We start from the raw sequence: 21203 nt of genomic DNA, 5'->3' as shown, positions 1-21203 counted from the left end.
TCTTCTTGGCAATAAAAGATCAGCAGACCAGTTACATTGTATAATTTTACTTCAGCCAGAATTCCATGACTCACATTGTTTCTAAATGACAGTATTGATCTAAGTCATTCTGAATTAAAAATGCCAGAGAAACTGGTTGGTCAGAGAAGGAAAAGCAATTGAAATTGGTCATGCCAATACCTTTTTATTATAAATGACCCAGTTGACAAATTGAGCATGAAGCCTGTTTCTAAAGCCATTTCTACATTTTTGCTTTCAGTTCCACATTCAATAGTCATGATTTATATTGAGCTACCTCAATTTTGAATAAAATGTCTTCTTGATTTTCTCATTATTCCACATACTGCAAAATAGTCATTTCCAAGGAGATTTTTTATTGATATGAGAGCTTTATTAAGAACAAATGATATACTTACTCTTTTGGAAACACTGGAAGACAAGTCCAAGCCAATAAATTGGCATTATTGGTTGCATAGACAATCCCAAACAATCTTATAGTGAGCATGGATTCCCTTGGAAGTGACTTTATTTCAAGAGGAAAATTGATCCTTAAAATAAAAGAAAAAAGTAGATTATCTACCCAGTTACAATGATATTTTCATAGATATTTTTTAATATAATGGTATGTGATAAAATTAACTTTTTGAATTGAGGGATCTTTTTGAACTTTTGTGTTTGATCTTGTAAAAATGGGAATACGGCAGAAATATATAGAGTAATGAGATGGGTTATTCAATCAATGGGGATTGCTTTAATTATAATTTTGACATGTAAGCTTATTTTTAAAATTTATAATGACTTATGCATTTACTCTTTGTAAACACAGAAGAAAGAATGACTAACATTGTCTTAGGGAATGGGGGAAGGAAGGAAATAACTTGAAATGGGTCTTAAAGAGTAAGTTGGCTATAATTAGATGGAGATTTGGAAAAAAAATATTCCAAGAAGAGAAAAGTACATAGACAAGGTCATTCATTCATGGAAAGATTAAGTGTAGCTGAGAAATGGTGAGTACCTCATTGTGGCTAGAACGAGGGATGTGGTCAAGTTGGTTGGGGAAGTTATAGAGGATGTCACTGAAAAAGGTAGGTAGTTGCCAGAATGCTTAAGAACTCTGTATGCCAGGCAAGGGAATTTGAGCTTTTTCTTAATGGCAAAAGGGAATATTTTCCCAAGACAGCTAAAAGTATAGACAGTTGTTTACGATTTTAAATGTGAACCATTCTGGGTAAGAGATCCCCAGGCTTTTGGGGGATGACTGCTAAAACGTAATGGACATACCAATTTCTGGATAGGTCAAGATGAAGGAATCCCAAATACAGACCCTGGATGGATTGTTGATATTGGGCAAAAAAGGCAACCAAGGATAAACACAGGATCGTTAATGGTGAGAAAAACTTGAATTCAGATATCAAATCCATTAATATATAAAAGAGAATGTCTAGAAGGTTACAAATGATACTATAAAGACTGGGAGGGGTACACCTGGGTGGCATAAGTGTCCAAGAAGAAAAAGCTTTGACAGAAAGTTGAGAGTGTGATCTGAGGTCTCTAATGGAGGGTAGGGAGAAGGGTACTTTTCTTTCCTTTTTGGAGTCATCTTAGTCATATAGAAATGATCAGATTCTATTATAAGAATATCAAGACAAGTATGGCATTTAGGAGAGATCTATTTGTGAGACAAGGAAATGAAAGACATCAAGAAATTTATATGTTTGCTAGAAAATGAGAATGCTAGGAAGAAATGGAAAAACTAAACAGAGGTTAGCAAAGTGAAGACTCATGGGAGCCGATTCACCAAAGGATGGGAAAAGAAAAAAAGTGACTGGAAGAGCAAATGGGACAGCTTGTATTGTATGATAACTGATGGTATTAGGTTGAGGAGTATAAACAGAATCCACTGGCCTTGTGATTCCCAGTTGAATTTTGACATCAAATTGTTTAAACAGTAGGTAATTAGGAGAGGACTGATGATGACCAAATCCAATGTTCAATTGGAAGGTGCTGACTGAGTTAAATCCTCAGGTAATATTGAGCATTTTCTCACAGTAGCAGTTGGCTGTCTAATCTGGATATTAGGGAGAAGTCTTTACTCAAAGTGTCAAATAAGACATTGGTGACCCCCTTTTATGAGTGGCGGGGGGGTCAGTATCCAGCCTAAGAAATAATGAGGTGTCAATTCAGCTAGTGACCATACTGATTTTGAAGAAGTACACACCCATCTCCCCAATATGCTCTTCCCTGTGATAAAGAGCCCCAGATCCTGGGTGGCAATAAAGCAGCTAACAAGAGAGAAGACAGAAGAGCTATTTTAGAGGTAAAATGAATAACTAATATTTGACTGACAACATATTAGTAGAATAGGACAATGAAGAATTAAAGATGAATTCTAGACTTCTAGATTACGTTATAGTTGATAACTTTAACTGATACAGAAATATAAAATAAAAAGGAAATTGAGATGGGGTAATATGTGCAGTTTAAGGCATGATATAATTGATTAATATTAATTCTGAGATGTCCATATGTAAGCTGTGTGGAGAGGACAGTGAGAAGTTTGGACCTGGATATATTTGCATTCAAATATCAGCCCTATGACTAATAAGCCTCATTTTTCCTTATCCACATAATGGATCAAACATTGTATAAGACAACAGGTGGCAAATGGTAGCAATACATCAGTAATACATTCATTATTCAATCAATAAAGTAATGATTTATATTAACCATTGTAGACAGATGAAATTTAATTCTAGTTAAATGTAGGGAAGGGAAATAAAGTGAAGACTATGGTAAAGAAAATCTATTTTTTCAAGATTAGCAAAGTTTAGATTATTAAAAAATTAATTTGTTTTATATTTAGATATTTAAAAGTCTTTCTTTTCCTTCATATTCTTTCACACTCATAATATCCACTTAAGATAATGTGGACATACTTCTCAGCTTAGAAGAAGTTCTGAAACTCAACATAAAATGTTGATGCTCTTGTGGAATGCACAGTAATTTCTTGAATGTTCTCTCTTTACTTGTAATTGATTTTCTATTCAGTTTTCATGTTTCTGTGCTAGAATGAAAGCTATAATTTCACTGTATTTCTCACCTAATCTAGAGTGTTCTTTTTCTCATTGAGTCTGGCTTTTTCATGTCTAACTTCACTTATTAGTGAGCTTTCACCTCAAGAATGACAAAAATTCAATAAGTTACAGTGGATAGTTACTGTCAATCTCCATTTTGTCATTTTTTATTAATAAGAATAAATTCTTCTAGGAAAGAATACATGCTCTCTGAATAGTTATTTATTCATTTCTTGAATACCTATGGATTTTTAAAGTCAGAATAATCTCACATTCACTGGAAAATCTTTTTTTTAAACTTCTACACAGCTATCGAAAAATCAAAGGAATGAACTTTTAGACCAAAAAAAGGAGAAAAACACTTAAAGGGACAAATCAGTAAGTGAAGTTGAATTGCTCCTTTTTATGCAAGCAGCTGGCATAGACTGCAAGTTTTAACCATATATTTACCTTACTCTACTGCTGAAAAAATGAATAAACACGAAAATTTTTCTGAAATTTTTTTCCTTCTATATGCAATAGTTTCCCTAAGACCAGAGTTAATTTCATAGTGAAAAATGGGAGATTTAATAAAATCACAATGTTTAGAACTCTCCTTTTAATACTGATATTTGACAACACAGCATTGTAAGGATTTTTGTGATGTTAAACAGGAAGCCAATTCAGGACTTTTAAACAGAATAATAACATAGCCTGACTTTCATTTTAAAAGAAGTCACTTTAGCTACTGTGTGAGAAGGACTATAGAGGTGCAAGAGAAGTAGGGAGACCATTATATAGCTACTGTGGTAATTCAGGGGAGAGAGAATGAGGGCCTAGACCAAAGAAAGTGATGAGAAGTATTCTGAAGGGAGAGCCTGTAGGATTTCCTGGACATGGGATCTAAGAGAATGAGATTCAGGGTAAAGATGTGACCTGAACAACTGGCACTGAAAATGACAGTCCAGGGTGGCTATCCATGGATGGAACAAGTTTGGAATGTAAGCTTAAGAGTACTGTTTTAGACATGCTGAATGTGTAAGTGTGGAGTTTGTGACTGATGCCTGTGTTGGTGATATAATTTTTGGAGATTCTGACATATAGACGGCATTCAAAGCTATGTGATGATAAGAGAAAGCTAAAGGAGAAAGGTAAATACAACAGAAAAGAGGCATAAGTGCTAAGACCATGATCAGTCTGTGGAAAGAAAAGAAATTAGAGAAGGAATGTCCAGTACAGGAGGAGGAAAGCAAAAAGAATATGGGAGCCAAGAGGAGAGCATAGTTCAAGACGGAGGGTGAGATCAACAGTGCCAAATGCTCCTAAATAGATCATGTAAGATGAAGACTGAGAAACTAACATTAGATTAACTATGCAGGTCACTAGTGACTCTAATGGGCAATTTCAGTGAAACAGAGGAGATGAAAGCCTAATTGGAGTATATTTTAGAGCAGAGAAAAAAAAAACTGAAGAAAGTGAATATATACAACTCTCTGGAAGGGTTTTACACTAAAGCAGAGGGAAAAAAATGGGGTGGCTGCTGGTAAGAGAATGGAGTAGAACTTTTTTTTTTAATTTAAGATGAAAGAACTACTTATAGAATATTAATACTCTGCCAAGGATTTTATATGTTTTAAGAAATAGTATAGAAATCACAGTAAAAACATCAGCTTTGGAGTGAGAGTAGGTCTGAGCACTAGTTCTGCCATTTACTCATTGTGAGACCTGGGGCAAGTTAATTAAACTTTGTAACCTCAATATTCTGATCTTTAAAAAAGGGTGACAATACCTGTTTCATTTTTTTGTTGTTAAGATGAGATAATATATTTGGGGTATATTATCATGATTGAAATATGTAGTCAAAATCTATGTCATATACTATTAAATAACAAAGTTTCTGTCCTTAAGTGTACAGTCTAGTGATGAAATGTATAATCAATTATAGTGTAATAGATATATGTTAATAAAATATATAAAGAATGCTACAGGCACCTAGAAAAATGGTAAATAACTATTTTTAATGGAAATGAAATAAAATGAAAATAATTCTAGGTTGAGGTCACTAACTCTATTGAGGGAAACAAAAAACTCACCGTAAAAATAACGCACGTACAGTCTTGAAGGAACAGAAGAAAAATGTATCAGTGTAGTTATTCCAACAGCACTAAGGATTTTCAATTTATTTGGGGACTTTTTGGGGGGGGGATTTTTAAAAAATTGACTTTAGATTTAGTAGGGTTTTTTTATTGAATTAAATGATAGCACATATCTATTGGTTGAAAATTAATCTGATTTTTTGAAATAACTAGGAGTAAGTTTTAATTAAGTCAGAAGAATAATTTTAGTCATTGAGCTGATTAATAATATTTTTAAAGACTCACTTGTTACATGAAATTCATTCATTTGCCCAAGAACAATTACTGAATTCTTACTCTATCTGATACTGCTTATGCTGCTATGGCCAGAATGAAAAATTTTAAAAAGAAAATAAAATGACAAAAACCACAAAAAAGATCTTTGTATCATTTGGCAAAAGCAAACAGAAATATAAGCAAACACATTCAGGAAGGGACCATAAGAGAGTAGATTGAAGTTCCCATCAACCAACAAAAGAAAAGTGGCCAATTATTTCTAATGATACAAAAGAGTTTACAGAGAAGGTGAAAGAGTGTCTTGAAAGATAATTAGGAGGCGAACCATGAGAGACTACGGACTCTGAGAAACAAACTGAGGGTTCTAGAGGGGAGGGGGGTGGGGGGATGGGTTAGCCTGGTGACGGGTATTAAGGAGGGCACGTTCTGCATGGAGCACTGGGTGTTATATGTAAACAATGAATCATGGAACACTACATCAAAAACTAATGATGTAATATATGGTGATTAACATACATAAAAAAAAAAAAGATAATTAGGTGTTCCCAAGGTAGGCAGTAAAGACACTGTACTCTTTTTTTTTTTTTTTTTTAAGATTTATTTATTTATTTGAGAGAGCGAGAAAGTACATGAGAGGGGGGAGGGTTAGAGGGAGAAGCAGGCTCCTCGCCGAGCAGGGAGCCCGATGCGGGACTTGATCCAGGGACTCCAGGATCATGACCTGAGCCGAAGGCAGTCGCTCAACCAACTGAGCCACCCAGGCGCCCAAGACACTGTACTCTTGACAGATGGAGGACCCCTAGCAGAGGCATGACTTCTCAGTTTATAGTTAGGGTAAATAGATCAAATGCAGAATGACTGGGTGCAGGGCCGTAGAGTGGGGTTAACTTCAGAGATAAAGGTGCAGAGATAGGCAGGGGCCAAACCACTGGGAGCCTTGTGTGCTGTGCTAAAGGATTTGTATTTTACCTTATGAGAATTGGGGAACCACTGAAGAATTTCACAAGCAGAATTCATTCTGTGCAATAGAAGAGGACTTTGTAATTGAATATCAGGTCTTTGGATAAGGGAATTAAGAGCCTAAGGGAAGATAAATGTTGTCATCGTCCTAGTAAAAGGAGGAATTGCTTTTGCATAGAAGGAACCATGGAGTACGTAAAAATCGAAGGCCACATGTCATGTCTCCATTGATTGTGGTAACACTAAGATTAGGATAAGTGGTGCTATCTAACACCATCCTCGGAGTCCCAGAAATATCGGCACATATTTCTCAGTGAAAAAGGACAATATTGGGGAATCAAAGCATCTTCCAAGAAAGCCAGATCTGGTAAAGGGGGGATGAGACGTAGGTTGGTTTTCTTCTATTTGAGGTGGGAAGAAAATTGACTGTCAGTGCAGCATTGGAGACCCAGAGAAATGATTGAAAGCTAATGGAGTAGTGTCATAGGAACAGCAAGAAAAAGTGGAAATAATCATGAAATAGCCATAGATAGGGCCTATGAATGCCCTGAGATTCTGAGTAAAGACTTGAGGTGGAGGGAAGGGGACAGAGGAGAGCAAGAAGGAATGAACTGTGTCAAGAAGGTACTTTTTTCCTTCTTGATTTAATAAGTGTCTCTAAAATGAGAAACTAGGAGCCAATCACCCAAAATTAGATGGTAGTTTGCACATGCATAGATAATTATTATCAAAAAACTTGACTGTTTAAATAAATTTATAATTGGCTTTCATGGGAAAGTGAAGATTACATGTTTCTTCATTGTTATACCTGGAATCTACTTCCCCCAACCCCAAATAGAGGGTACCTTTACATCCACAGTCTGTGAATGATTAATAATTCTGTTTTTTCCAATTTCCCTTTTTGATCAGTTTGGTAATGTGGATTGGACACTTGTCTAGATTTCTAAATGGACTTTTAATCTGTTGAACTGTATGGTCAGTTATCTATTAGTATGAGCATATCTATCACATCACTGAATCACATCAACTGGCAATATTTTAAAAAAAATCACATCTTCCACTTTAAAAAAGAGAGAAAAAGAATCCTTGATCTTTATTGGATAAATGATACTGCCAAAATAAAGATTAAACTTACATTTCATTCCAGTTGACCAAGAGAAAAAACAATTTTTTGACTGGAATATTTCTGTAGCTTCTCACTTGGCACAACTTCTTTCCAGCATATGTAAGCCAACAGGAAAAAGAAAATGCTTTATAGCTAAAAACAAAAATATTCAAAAAGCTGAAAACTATAAAGAAAGCAGTTTTCTATATGCTATTTTTATAGTTATTTCTATATTTATATATATTTCTATATTTCTATATGGGTCAATTATTTTTATAGTTAAAAGTCAAATGATAAAGTTATATCTGCTTGTGTAAAGTATGCTTTAAAAATAACTTTAAAAATTTATGTTGGGTGACATCTGCAAGATGGTACAACAGAAAGCCCCAGACTCTCCTTCCCCCATGGAAACACCAATTCAACAATACATGGATCAATTCCCTTTGTGAGAAATTCAGAAACAAGAAACTCTTGCACTCCAGGCAAGCACAAACCAGTCACATAGAAATCAGTAGGAAAATTTGTGTCCTTTTCCAGAACTCCTTCCCTGGCAGAGTGCAGTGTGATCAGGAGGAAACTCCCAACTCTCAGCCTTTCCCTGGGGTGGGAAAGAGAAGACTGAACATATGTCTAGCATTCAGACTTTTTAAGGGGCTATCTAAGGGACTAGTTTCTGTCCTGCCTAAATCTAAATGCTGAATAGGAATGGGTGCCAGGTTGGGGGCCTCTGAGAACAAAGCCAATGGTTTGAACTAGCACAAATTCACTTGCCACTGTCCCATCTCAGTGCAAAATGAACAGGAAAAAAATCCCCAACTCATTGCAAAATGAACAGGAAAAAAAACAAAACAAAACAAAAATCAACTTCTGGCTTCTCAGTGCAAAATGAACAGGAAAAAATCCCCAACTTCTGGCTTCTACCAAAGGAGAAAAAGAGCTGGAGTGTGTGTCCAATGTTCCAGCTTTTTGGGTGGCAGCCTGAAAGACTGGTTTCTGTCTTACCCAACTCATAGCATAGATGGGACCTGGCATACTCTGGATGCCAGGGAAGAGCTGAGAACCCAAAACAGATGAGGGTAGGGCTCCTGGGTGTCTCGGTAGGTTAAGCATCTGCTCAGGTCATGATCCCACATCAGGCTGCTCAGTGGGGAGTCTGCTTCTCCCTCTGCCCCTTTCCTGTTCATACTCCCTCTCTCTCTCAAATAAATATGTAAAATCCTAAAACAAACAAAAAACAAAAACAGCTGGGGAGTTTACAGCAGCACCAGGAAACTTGTAGTGCCATAGACAGACACTAGGGAGAGCAAGAAATTATGAGCGCCTGAAGAAAGAAGTAAAACTTCTCTAATTGGGAATTTACACACACAAATCCAGAGAATAGAAAAGGTTTGAAAGGCCCCAGAATCTCTAGTTGTGCTGATTGGTGACATTATTTCTCTGTATGAAACCAATCAATAAAAACTGTATTTTTTCAAATGCACAGACGTCAGTACAAAGTAACAAGGCATACAAAGAAAGAGGGGAATATGGCCCAACAAAAGGAATAAAATAAATCTCCAGAAACCAACCTTAAATAAATCAAAGTATATGAATTACCTGACAAAAAACTCAAAATAATCATCATAAAAATGTTCAACAAGCTTGGGAAAATGATGCATGAACAAAATGAGATTATAAACAAAGAGACAAAAAATATTAAAAAGAACCACACAGAAATTTTGGAACTGAAGAATATAATGACTGAATTGAAAAAAAAATCACTAGAAAGTTTCAAGAGTAGACCTGATCAAGCAGAAGAAAGAATCAATGAACTCAAAGATAAGTCATTTGAAGTTATCCAATCAGAGGAACTAAAAGAAAGAAGAATGAAGAAGAGTAAAGAAAGCTTAGGGGACTTCTGGGACATCATCAACTAGACAAATACACACATTATGTGAGTCCAGGAGGAGAAGATAGAGAAAAAGAGGCAGAAAGCTTATCTAAAGAAATAATAGCTGAAAAGTTCTCAATTGTGTGTAAGGAAATTGACATCCAGATTCAAGAAACCCCACAAACCATACTAGGATGAGCCCAAAGAAGACCACACTAAAACACATTAAAATCAAATTATCAAAAGTCAAAAAGAAAGAATTTTGAAAGCAGCTAGAAAAAAGTGACCCACCAGATAAAAGAGAGATCTTATAAGTTCATCAGCAGATTGCTCAGCAGAACCCTTGCAGGCCAGAAGGGAGTGGGATGATATATTCAAAATTCTGAAAGACAAAATTGCTAATCAAGAATATTATATCTGGCAAAAGTGTCCTTCAAAAATAAAGGAGAAAGAAATACTTTCCCAGATAAACAAAACCTGAGGAATGTCATCACCACAAGACCTGATTTATAAGAAAGGCTAAAGGTAGTCTTCAAATTTGAAATGAAAATATGCTAGCTAGATAGCAACACAAAAGCATACAAAAGTACAAAGGTCACTGGTAAAGGTAAATATGTAGACAAATACAGAATACAGTAAAATACTTTAGTAATTGTGCATGAACCACTCTTAACTCTGGTATAGAATGTAAAGGGCAAAGTATTAAAAAACTATAATTATAACAATATGTAAAACAAAATGATGTAATTTGTGGTATCAATAACATAAAGTGTGGTGAGGGGAGAAAAAAAGAGTAGAGTTTTTGTAAGTGACTGAAGCTGTTTTAAATGTAAGATGCTTTATATAAGGTCTATGGTCATTACAAAGAAAACGCCTACCTAGAGAAGATACACAAAAGAAAATAAAGGAATCAAAGTATGTCATTACGAATAATCAACAAAACACAAAAGAAGACAGCAAGAGAGGAAAAGAATAGAAAACAGTGGAAAAAAATGGCAAATAGTTAAGTCCTTCCCTATCATTAGTTACCTTAAATGCAAATGGAGTAAATGCCATAATCAAAAGACATAGCATAGCTGAATGGATAAAAAAACAAGATCCAATTACATGCTGCCTACAAGAGACTCACTTTAGATTTAAGGGCACATATAGGCTGAAAGTGAGAGAACAGAAGAAGATGCTCCATGCAAATGGCAATCAAAAGACAGTAGGGGTTGCCTTTCATACATAAGACAATGATAGACCTTAAGTCAAAAAATGTCACAAGAGATAAAGATGGACATTATACAATGATAAAAAGGGTGAATTCGTCAAGAGGATATAACAATTGTAAATATATATGCACCCCAAATTGGAGCAAATATATTAAGCAAACATTGACAGAACTGAAGGAAGAAACAGACAGCAACACAATAATAGATTTCAATAGCCCACTTTTAATAATGGATACAACAACCAGACTGAACCTAATAGATAAATACAGAACATTCCATCCAATAACAGGAGAATACACATTCTTCTATAGAACACATGGAACATTCTCTAGCATAGATCATGTGTTAGGTCACAAAACAAGTCTTAACAAATTTGAAAAGACTGAAATCATACCATATGTATTTTCTGACCACAATGGGATAAAACTAGAAATCAATAGCAGAAAGAAAACTGGAAAATTAACAAATTTATAGAATTTAACACTTTTGAATAATCAATGGTCAAATAAGAACTCAAATGGGAAATTAGAAAATATATTGTTACAAATGAAAATGAACACACACCATACCAAAACTTATGAGATGCAGCAAAAGCAGTACTAAGAGACAAGTTGATAACTATAAATTCCTATATTAGAAGTATAAAAAATAAACAACCTAATTTTATATTGAAGGAACTAGAAAAAGAGGAACAAACTAAGTCCAAAGTTAAATGAAGGAAGAAAATCATAAGTATTACATCAGAAATAAGTGAAGCAGAGAATAGAAAAAAAAATAGAAAAAAATAAACAACAGTCACACCATATATACATGCAGGCTTGTGCATATAGCTTTATCCATATTTATCTGGCTACATAGTTTTTCCACATTAATTAAAATTAAAAAGTATGTACTAATGGTTAAAATATTGTAAGAAACCATCAGAGTAGCAGTTTATTATATTATACATCAGGTCTTTATAAGAAAGAAAAGGCATAAAAGAATCATCCCATGGATTTAAATATGTGTATGTGTATAGTGTTTTTTACATACTCATCTCATAGATTGATTGATTTTTAAAGATTTTATTTATTTACTTGACAGAGAGAGGGAGAGAGGATGCATGCATGCACAATGGGGGGGAGGGGCAGAGGGAGAGGGATAAGCAGATCCCATACTGAGCGGGGAGCCAGGCACAGGGCTGAATCCCAGGACCCTGAGATCATTACCTGAGCCGAAGGCAGACACTTAACCAACTGAACCACCCAGGGACCCCTCATCTCATGGATTTAAAGAATTATGTGTATGTGTACACAGGTAGTGTTTTTTACATACAAAGGTAATTTTTTTCTTTCTAATTAACTATTTGTACAGGTCAGTTACTTGCAAAAATACATATAGCAATTTTTTCTCTTTACTGAAATGGTTTCAGTTCTTCTTTGAGGTGTGAAATGGGTGGGTACGATAAATCCATTTATAAATTACTATTCTCTTATTAACTTTAATTGATTTAATCCACATTCTCTTATAGATTTAATCTATAAGGAATTTAAAATAATGATTATAATATTAATCTAATTATGTTATTCAAAAAAATGCTACATAATGGAGCCAACCTAAAATCTAGCAACGCTCCATGCATAATTGTGGTTAATTTCCATTGTAACTCAAATAACTCTTGGCTAATTCCCACTTAATCAAGGTACTAATTTCATAAAATATCTACCACTCACAACTTGATAGGTATCAGAGTGATTCTTTTCTATTAAGTACTACTCCCTGTGTGTGTGCTCTCTCTCTCTCTGTTCTATTAATTAGCATTAGTCATTTAAACTCAAATGTTAAAAAAAAATTAGGGCAATCACTAAATAGGATGAGCATTCTCTGTTTCCCTAATGATATACTGACAATATGCAGTGATTTTTAATATGGAGAATGGGAAAAGACTTGAGGAAAAAGGAATGTGCATTTGGGAATGAAGTTTTTAAAAATGGTTTTAAGATAAATCTACACTGGTAAATTTCAAAATTTTTACAAAATATTTGCTCCTGCAAATAAGAACAAGACAAATTATACTCTAATTAGAAGCCATGTAAAAATTAATATTTTTATGAAAAACTCACTACCACTCACCTGTGCACCCAAGTCTCTGGAATGTTGTGAACTGCATACACTGTGAAGCTAAGGTGGGAATGGAGCCCAGGATTTACATAGGAAATGTCATCAGGTACATTTAGAGGCTGGAAATCTGCATAAAAGCTGCAGCAATAGGCATTGATAAGCTGGTAGATGGACCTGGATAGTTCAGTTGTCACTTTCTCTATCAAGCCTAAGGGGAAAAAAAGGATAGAAATCAGGGTCATCTTTGAAGGGCCATATTTATTGTAAGCCATGAATTACAGCTTTGAAATATCTTATGATAAATTTTAAATAAAATTTAATTAAAATGACCATCCACCAACTGAAGCCAATTAGCCATCTGTATGCAGCCTGAATTAGCTGATAGTAGTGTATATAATCAATAAGCTTTCATATCTTCAGTTGCAGAAATCTTGGAAGCATGGCCTTTAATCATAAACCAAAGTTTTTGATTACTAATTTGGCATTCTATAATTTGGAATATTTTTTGTTCCAGTTTATTATTGTTTAGAATTAATTTTCAGACAAGGAACAGATTTTCTAAATGGCTTGTAAGTACTTCAAACAAATCCCATCTAAAAATTAATCATAATAAATTTGACAATGCTATGATGCTTACCATTAACTGAACACTAATCATATACATTGTGCTGCTGTAAAAAGAGAACAGTAATAGTACCTGGTTGGGATCTGAAATAAGCCTGAAATGAAAGATTTATGATGCTTACTAAATCTCTTCAAAATCAAAGCCTTAAGTTTTACTATTAGTTTTTTAAGAGGGGTTTATTGATTATTCCTAAAAGTAACTTGTCATGAAGGAAGAAAATGAAAAAAAAAAAAAAAAAAGACTAAGTACAGGGGCTAATAGCTCCAAGTGTGTACTAAATAAAGGCATACCAATATATCCTAGACCATATGAAAAGACCTAATCACTGAATTTAAGGTAAACTTTCCTGGCTTTCGTTCTCCCAATAAATTCTCTTCCCTGGAAAAATTCCTACCTGATAGGAAGGAAGAAAAGACTGATGAAAGGGACCAGGTAGTACAGGTTGTGAACTTTGAATCAAAATCAGGAAAGATGACGCCATTACAATGGAGAAGCTTATGAGGATGATGAACGTTATCCCACGGGTGGAGTTCAGTGTCAAACTTCTTAGTGGGGCCAGTGAAAAATTCTCACCACTGACATTTTGTATGCATTAATATGCATATACTTTAATATGCTCACTTGTGATTGTTTTTAATATTCCACTACAGTAGTGTTTCAAAAGTTAAATGAGTAAACTCAAATATAAAAGCTCAATCATTATTATTTTTTAAGCCAGATCAGGAATATCTTCGACAAATATTTAAGCGATAAAAGGGTTTAGGAAATGAAAAGACAGTATGAAGTGAAGTTGTGAATGGAAGCTCTGGTGCCCTCCGCGGAGTCCTCATGCCTTGACGGGCTTGGCTGAAGGAGTCTCCGGAGGGTTCGCACAGCTAGCTGTGGTCATGGTCAAAGACCCCTCGGTGTGAATCTGTCCATCGTCCTCACACAACATCTGTCAGCCTTCGACCAATCCCCAAAATAGGCTCCTTAAATCCTACAGGTTCGTTCTGGTAGACAAGCGAAGGCAGAAAACCCTGGGAAAGAAATCAGGCTGGTCTGATCTGAATGCTATCCTTTCCCATCCTGGGCCAGAAAAACATGCGGAAATGCCACATTTTAGATATTTCTACTTCTCCGCCACTACGTCCTGGAGAAATGACATGCAACCGCAGCTTAGCCTGTGGTGGGGGGAAGACGGAGAAGGAATCTGCGGTTCTTTAGTGGAACCCACTGAACTAGGCACAGGGCGGAGGAGAGCGGGCGATCTTGTCAGGAGGCCTGAACTCTGTGTCCCCGAGGGTCCGGAGCGCTACCTGGCCACTGGGCGGGACCACCAAGTGGGTAATGCCGCGGCGGCCGAGGGGGAGGCGGAGCCAGCCCTGTGGAGGAAGTGTGGCGCCAGACACACCAGGTTGCGAAAGACCGCATGGCCTCAGAACTGTTTTGCTGCCTGGCGTCTGCTGGGTGGATGCAGTCTGGGAGGACACTTCCCTTCGGGCTCTGCCTTCGTAATACCCTCCGTTTCTGGCTTCCGCTGAGACTTGGGCAGGTTCCACTCCGTAGGCTAGAGGGGGGCTCCTTCCCTCAGCAAGTCTGTGCTGACTTTGCAGACTCCTGGCACGTGTTTGCTGATGATGTCAGTGGTTTCTATTACATGAGTCATGGAGGAATGCTCGATTTTATTAAGCTTCAACGCCACGCTTGCAAGTCGGACACCAGTTAGCTCAGCCCGTTTGCCACCTAGGGGAGTCGGTAGTGAAATCCTTTTGCGAGGAGGCATCCACGCGGTATTGGGAATACCTGATGAGGAAGATGGGCTGCATGGCCTTGCCTTTGTAGTGGTCCAGCCTGGGACCCCAGTTCTTCTCCAGACTCGAGGTTCTGCTTCCACACGCTGACCAGGACGTTGCTCTCATCTGTCCCAGATGTGGTCCCAGACACCCCTGTGGCACACGGCCCCGCCCACGGTGGCGGCGGCTTGGCGCACTTCTGCGCCTGAGCGGGGCGCACCCACAAGTCAGAAAAGAGCACTGTGACCAAACCCCAGGCCGCTGAGGAGTCATCGAGAGAACGAGTAAGCACATCGTTAGAAAATTCGTTCTTAAAAAAATGACCGTGATTTGATGTGATCTGATGTGATTTGATGCACGCCAAGTCAAGGCACACAATAGTGCTGTTGTTTTCTTCAAACACATGCACTTCCTCATCAAGTTGTTTCTGAAGCATAAATTGCTTGTAGTTTCTAGTTGTTATGCAAAGAAAATTAATACAAAGAGCCAGCTTTTTCCTCCATTAGTCTGCAGTGTTCCAATACCAGACAATTTGGCTACTCAAAAAAACAGGCTATTTTCAGCATGGAACTTCTTCCCACATCCTGCCGCTCAGTAGGTCTGTCCATAATTAAATTTGTTGTTGTTGTTGTTGTTCAACACATGCTGTTATTCACTTAGTTATTCATAAATTTGTACAAAATTTATAAGATGGCCAAATTTTTACTTAAAATGGTATCCTTTGTTGAAACAGTCTGAGGGGACAAGCAGCATGAAAGAGCTCTAATTAAAATTCTCTGGGAAATCAGCAGTAGCAATTAATAAAACAGAAGAGTAAAGCAGCATAGGATTCATCAAACTCTGGAGGCCAACCAACAGAGATTCTCCTGACCAACAGAGGCAGGGAATTATAAATTTATAGAAACATGTTTCCCAGGTCCCCACATTGTGCTGTTGGTACTCTGAAGCAGGGAAGTAACAAACTTCTTGTTAATTCCCCAATCTTGTGCAAATGAATACACATCTAAAATAAATCATGAAGTTGGTTCAGAGATCTTATTAATTCAAGCCCCAGCATGTATTTTGGGAAATCTTAATTATTTGGATAATTACTCAAAAACTACTCTTGATTTCTTGTGCAGAAATACAGTTCTTGGTTATAATTTGCTTTTTTGAGGTAATATAGAGATGTGTGCTTATGCATTATGCTTTACTATCAGAATTCTGGATGAAGAGTACATTTCAGATATCCTCAGAAATGTACTAGGGACACAAGATACTGGGCTTGGTGGTGAAATATGGAGTAATAATGTTTATCACACCTGATTTTACTCTGAGAAAAGAGTTATAGTATCATAAAATTGAGAAACAGTGGCAATATATATTTGATTAAAATACATTAATTAGATTTGTGATGACTGAGCATTGAATATAAACCTTTGGGAACATTCCTACATAGTTTTGTGGGATCTTATATCTCAACCCCTGAGGAATATGGGATAAGGGCATTTTATTCAGAGGTCCAATTCCGTATAAGCATACCTCCAGCTTGTTGACTCCTCATTCTATCACTTGGACTCTGTTAGTGATATTTTTAGGGGGTGTCTATCTTTCCCTTTCGTTTATGATATTCTAGAGTTTTATGAATGCCTGGAACAGGGATTTTTGCACTAGCAATTTGTTTGTTTTTTCTCCATGCCCTCTGCCATCCCATTTTCCTCTGTGATGTGAAGTGGAGTTCTTCAAATGTAATTGTGTCTTCTTTTGAGTGGTGGGAATTAGATTTGAGAAGATATCCCTCTGTCCATAACTTTCTGACCAAAACGATTAAGGCTTGGAAGGCAGGTTGGGGTTATCATTTGCACTTCACTATGACCTCTACACCTAGAGTGTGAGTTGAACTTCTGTGGGTCAGTTTCCTTGAAGGTACTTAGAGTGTTGATATGCCAAATACCATTTACTTTTGCAAACAGGAACAACTCTGACCACATCCTGCACATTAAATACTATCATGACTTCTATACATATTAGGGAAACTTAGGATCAAAGAATTCTTTAAGATCACACAGAGTCAAAAAGTGGCAGAGTTGAAATTAACCAGATTCCAAAAGCTGGGTTCTTTGCTCTATATCATACTATTATTCATCCACTATTTTCTGTAGAGAAGAAGTCCTTCTGTGGCTTGCAGTTTTATAGGCTCAGAGCCTCTGTGAACACTAATTATTCCAGAACCTAATCCTCCTACATATTATGTTAGATTGGTCTTTCAAATAGAGTTTGAATTTAAATCTGAAATTGGTGACTTTGAAGAAAGACATCTGCTACTTTTCTGACTCTTCTTGCATCAACATATAATTAGCTAAATAAATTTTTATAGTTTCTTGGAATAGTTATAAGAATATTTTCAGTATTCCTTTCATTTTTATAGATCTCTTGACTTTTCCCATTTCTTAAAAATGTCAGGCTAGAAGTTTAGGGAGTGGATTTTTATTCACTTGCAGAATAATCATTTCCATCAGTAAAAAGAGTTTTAGCAAAGCATTTTCACTTCAAAAAATATTTCTGTGTATGTGTTACCTTTATATTTGGATGAATAATTGAAAAAACAATAAATTATTTTGGGTTCTATAACTTGTTTTTTTTTTTTTAATGTGGATACATGTATGTTTTACCTTTTGCTGAAGTCTCTGAATTTTGATGAAAATTCTGAAAAAGAAAAATAAGTGCAAAAATACAATTGTTATTTAGAAAACAAATTCACAAAACAATCAAACTGATAATATCCAGATCTAAACACTAAAATTTCTCTGGCATGGTAAAAACACGAAATATTTATTGGTGTCATATATCAGTGTTGCTTCATAAACAGAAGGAAGCTAAATTGTAAGATGAAAGAAAAGCCTTCTGAATATTTTAGTAAACAGTCTAGATTTTTTGACTGAAAAAAATTTAGAATAAGTTAAGCCTATTTAGTATTATTAGAAAAGTTCTGTATATATTGGCTAACCTCAATTCCCTTTTCACAGCAGTGAATGATTTTTTGAAATAAGTGCATTTTAATTCTCTGTTTAATATGTCCAGTTCTTATTATTAGCAGTTATTCAATTGCAGTTTTGGGCTGCAATGAAAAGAGGGCTGGATGGACGTGGGCAATATTATACAGACTCATGATATGGTTTCATTTTTTATTTATTAGGAGATTTTTAAAAAACTGATAGTAAAACACTGGTGACCATATCCTAAATTTTTAAAAAAAGTACTACCTGAAATTTTATTTTTTATTGTCATTTTTGTTCACTTCCATTAGTATGGTTTTATTTATTTATTTGCTTGTTTGTTTATTTGCATTTATATTTGTCAGAGGCCTAAAATTACTTTATTGTTTTAGGAATCACTGGTGATAAATTCATTATCACAAAACCTATATAAGGTGATTCACAGATTCACTAAAAATAAGGTTTCAGTACAAAAGCAAAAACATTTCCTAATATGATCCATTTAAATTAATGCTAATTTTTAAAAAATTTTGCTTGGACAAGTTTGCTTTTAATTAATGAAAGCTCAGTTTCTCAAACAAACTGAGGAATAATTGTTTTCTTGTAACAAAGAACTTGCTACAATATTCCTTTGGAGAGAAAACACTTGTATCATGTTTAAAATGTAATTAAATTTATATACAGCTTTTCACTTAAAAGCATTGTTCACATGAACCTTTTCAGAAGCATTTCTCTTAGGTATAATATTTCACTGGAGCATAGTTTCAACCACTAGGCTTAGTAACTACACATAAGATCTTCACCCCATCCATGTGGGTGAGACTATTAAATATGTTAGCCTGACTTCACTAGAATTCAATTTATTCAGAAATATAAACTTGTAGTTTAAAATCACCATGACATCCACCTACAGCACAATGTGTAAGACCATATTTTTCACTTTGTGTTTCATTTATTGTACGAACATGTAATGGAAATGTATTATGTTAGATTCTGGAATATAATTTTGAAGGATGGAAAATTGTTTCCAATGCTGAGTGAGAGCATGAGCGAGAGTATAACTGTATTTGTGATATAATTCATCATCTTGCTAAAACTTACATTTAATAAATACCTAATTACTTCTCTGTATGGCAGGAAATAGTCTCTTGCAAGTTGACCAAAAAATGCAGCCAAGGGAAAGGAAAGCTTCTCAAATTTGAGTTTGTTGGCAGAAGATTAATTTTTCTCAGTATTTCTTTAATCTTAGGTTCATGGTGGGTAGACACACTGTAGATACTTTGGCATTGTTAACTGCAGTTGGTTACTACACGAATTCTGAAAAATGTGCTTACTATTTGTACCAACATTCTTATATAGGTGGGCTCATGGTTAGGTTAGAGAAAGAGATGAACAAAAAGTTTGAATGAAGGTTAGAATAAGTGAACTTTTAAAGTGTATTCAAAATAAGAATCTGCTTATTAAGGGGTATTAAACTATTTTTTGCCATTGACATATATGAAATAAAACTCGTGATTGTTAACTCTATTTTTATGTGTCAATAATCACATATAATTTAGTGCTCATAAGTAGATAAGAAATGTGAAATATGAATATGAGCTTTTTTTGAGAATTATAATTGTTCATAGCTTTCCTAGGAAATACTCAGTTTTTCTTTGAAGGATTCTTTTGGCTTCAACTATATTGAAGTTTTGATATTTCTAAGAAAATTGTTATTTTTGTTCTTTTAGGGAGTTTCAGAAAATGAGTGTTTTAAAGATAAAGCTTTTTGTATCTAGTAATATTTTAATAGCATTAGAACTGTTTTATCCTAAAATTAGATTTTCCTCGTTCTTTGATCAGTTTTTTGTTTGTACTGATTCACTGAAAGCCGGACATAAAAATTGAAGCACAACCAAGTGGTCTTAACAGATGGAAAGACATGTGCCCACATTCATGCATGTGGTCTCCTCCTCTGGCAAAGGCTCACATCTGTCATGAGGCTGGCTATAATCAATGGTTGTGAGAAAATGAGAACCTAAGTGGTGCTTGTGCAAATTAAAACCTTCATGTTGGCTACATGGGAAGGAGTCTCCAAAACTACCACCAGCACCATCCCCACTACCTCCAGTTATAATAATGACTCATGCAAGAAACACTATCATCTGGACCTTTATTAACATTATTTGTAATGCTCATAGAAACCCTGCAAATTCTGTTATTATTTATTTATTTAGTTAGTTTTTTATGCATGCATACATGCAGTGAGGAAAGCTGAAACTCAGAGATGTGAGTTAACTTTCCCAAGGATGTTCAGCTAAAAACTGGTAGATACTGAGTTCAAGTCATATTTGCATGACCCTAAACTCTTTGTATTTTATCATCAGCTCTGGGTGCTTATACTGTCTCCCAAATGTGATCATCTAAGAGAAACTAGTAGCTTGTTGAAAGTTAACTCTCACTATCTTGTTATCCTGACTTAACTTTAGCTATTGGAAAGCTCTTCTTTTTTTTTTCAATATATTAATATAAATTCTTTTTTTTAAATTTTATTTTATTATGTTAATCGCCATACATTATATCATTAGTTTTTGATGTAGTGTTCCATGATTCATTGTTTGTGTATAACTGGGTTATACACAAAGAAAAGCTCTTCTTAGCATCATATAATTCTTAAGTTTTTGAGTTCATCAAAATACTTATTTTCACATCATACTGATGATAGGCTTTTCAAGACTATGTATAATTTTACCACTCTGACACAGAGTAAAAAATATGACCAGATTAAATGTGATCACTTCAAATTTTTTACCTTGTTATCATTTAAGAAGACCATGAATATTAAAATGTACATATAAAAACAGCTTTGGAGACTACATAGTTATTTCATTTTCTTCTATAATTGGAAGGTATAAGAGTAGATATTTTCCCTTTAAGAAAAATGTAATAAAATAAATAGTTATTAATTTCAGACATCAAATTTTGGTATTTATTGATTATATTTTTTAAATTTTGATTTCTTCTTTGCTTTGGGATTTTAGCTTTTAATGGATGTTTATCTGGAAAATCTTTTGATAGGATGATTCCACTGCTCCTGAGTCATCACTGTCACTATGTAATGTGAACAAGGTATTTAAATTTCTATATTTATTATTACTCTCTAATTTCAAAAACA

The 21203-nt window shown here is 35.1% G+C and overlaps 1 protein-coding gene and 1 pseudogene across 1 annotated transcript in view; both read right to left on the bottom strand.

The window, feature by feature from the left end:
- PIK3C2G (phosphatidylinositol-4-phosphate 3-kinase catalytic subunit type 2 gamma) overlaps positions 1-21203 on the bottom strand; it is a 291400-nt gene that overhangs the window by 207685 nt on the left and 62512 nt on the right. The window contains exons 9-12 of the mRNA XM_081818936.1: positions 17726-17759; positions 12687-12882; positions 7521-7643; positions 417-548 (exon numbers count right to left, since the gene is read on the bottom strand). Of these exons, the coding sequence (XP_081675062.1) occupies positions 417-548; positions 7521-7643; positions 12687-12882; positions 17726-17759 (485 nt within the window). The remainder of the gene's footprint in view (positions 1-416; positions 549-7520; positions 7644-12686; positions 12883-17725; positions 17760-21203) is intronic.
- LOC115939846 (serine/threonine-protein phosphatase PGAM5, mitochondrial pseudogene) lies at positions 14267-16617 on the bottom strand (annotated as a pseudogene).

This window comes from Leptonychotes weddellii, chromosome 5 (assembly GCF_054177405.1).
Source record: "Leptonychotes weddellii isolate Sample4059 chromosome 5, ASM5417740v2, whole genome shotgun sequence".
Lineage (NCBI taxonomy): Eukaryota > Metazoa > Chordata > Mammalia > Carnivora > Phocidae > Leptonychotes > Leptonychotes weddellii.
The sequence above is the reverse complement of the archived record's forward strand: the minus strand, read 5'-3'. Positions and strand labels throughout refer to the sequence as shown.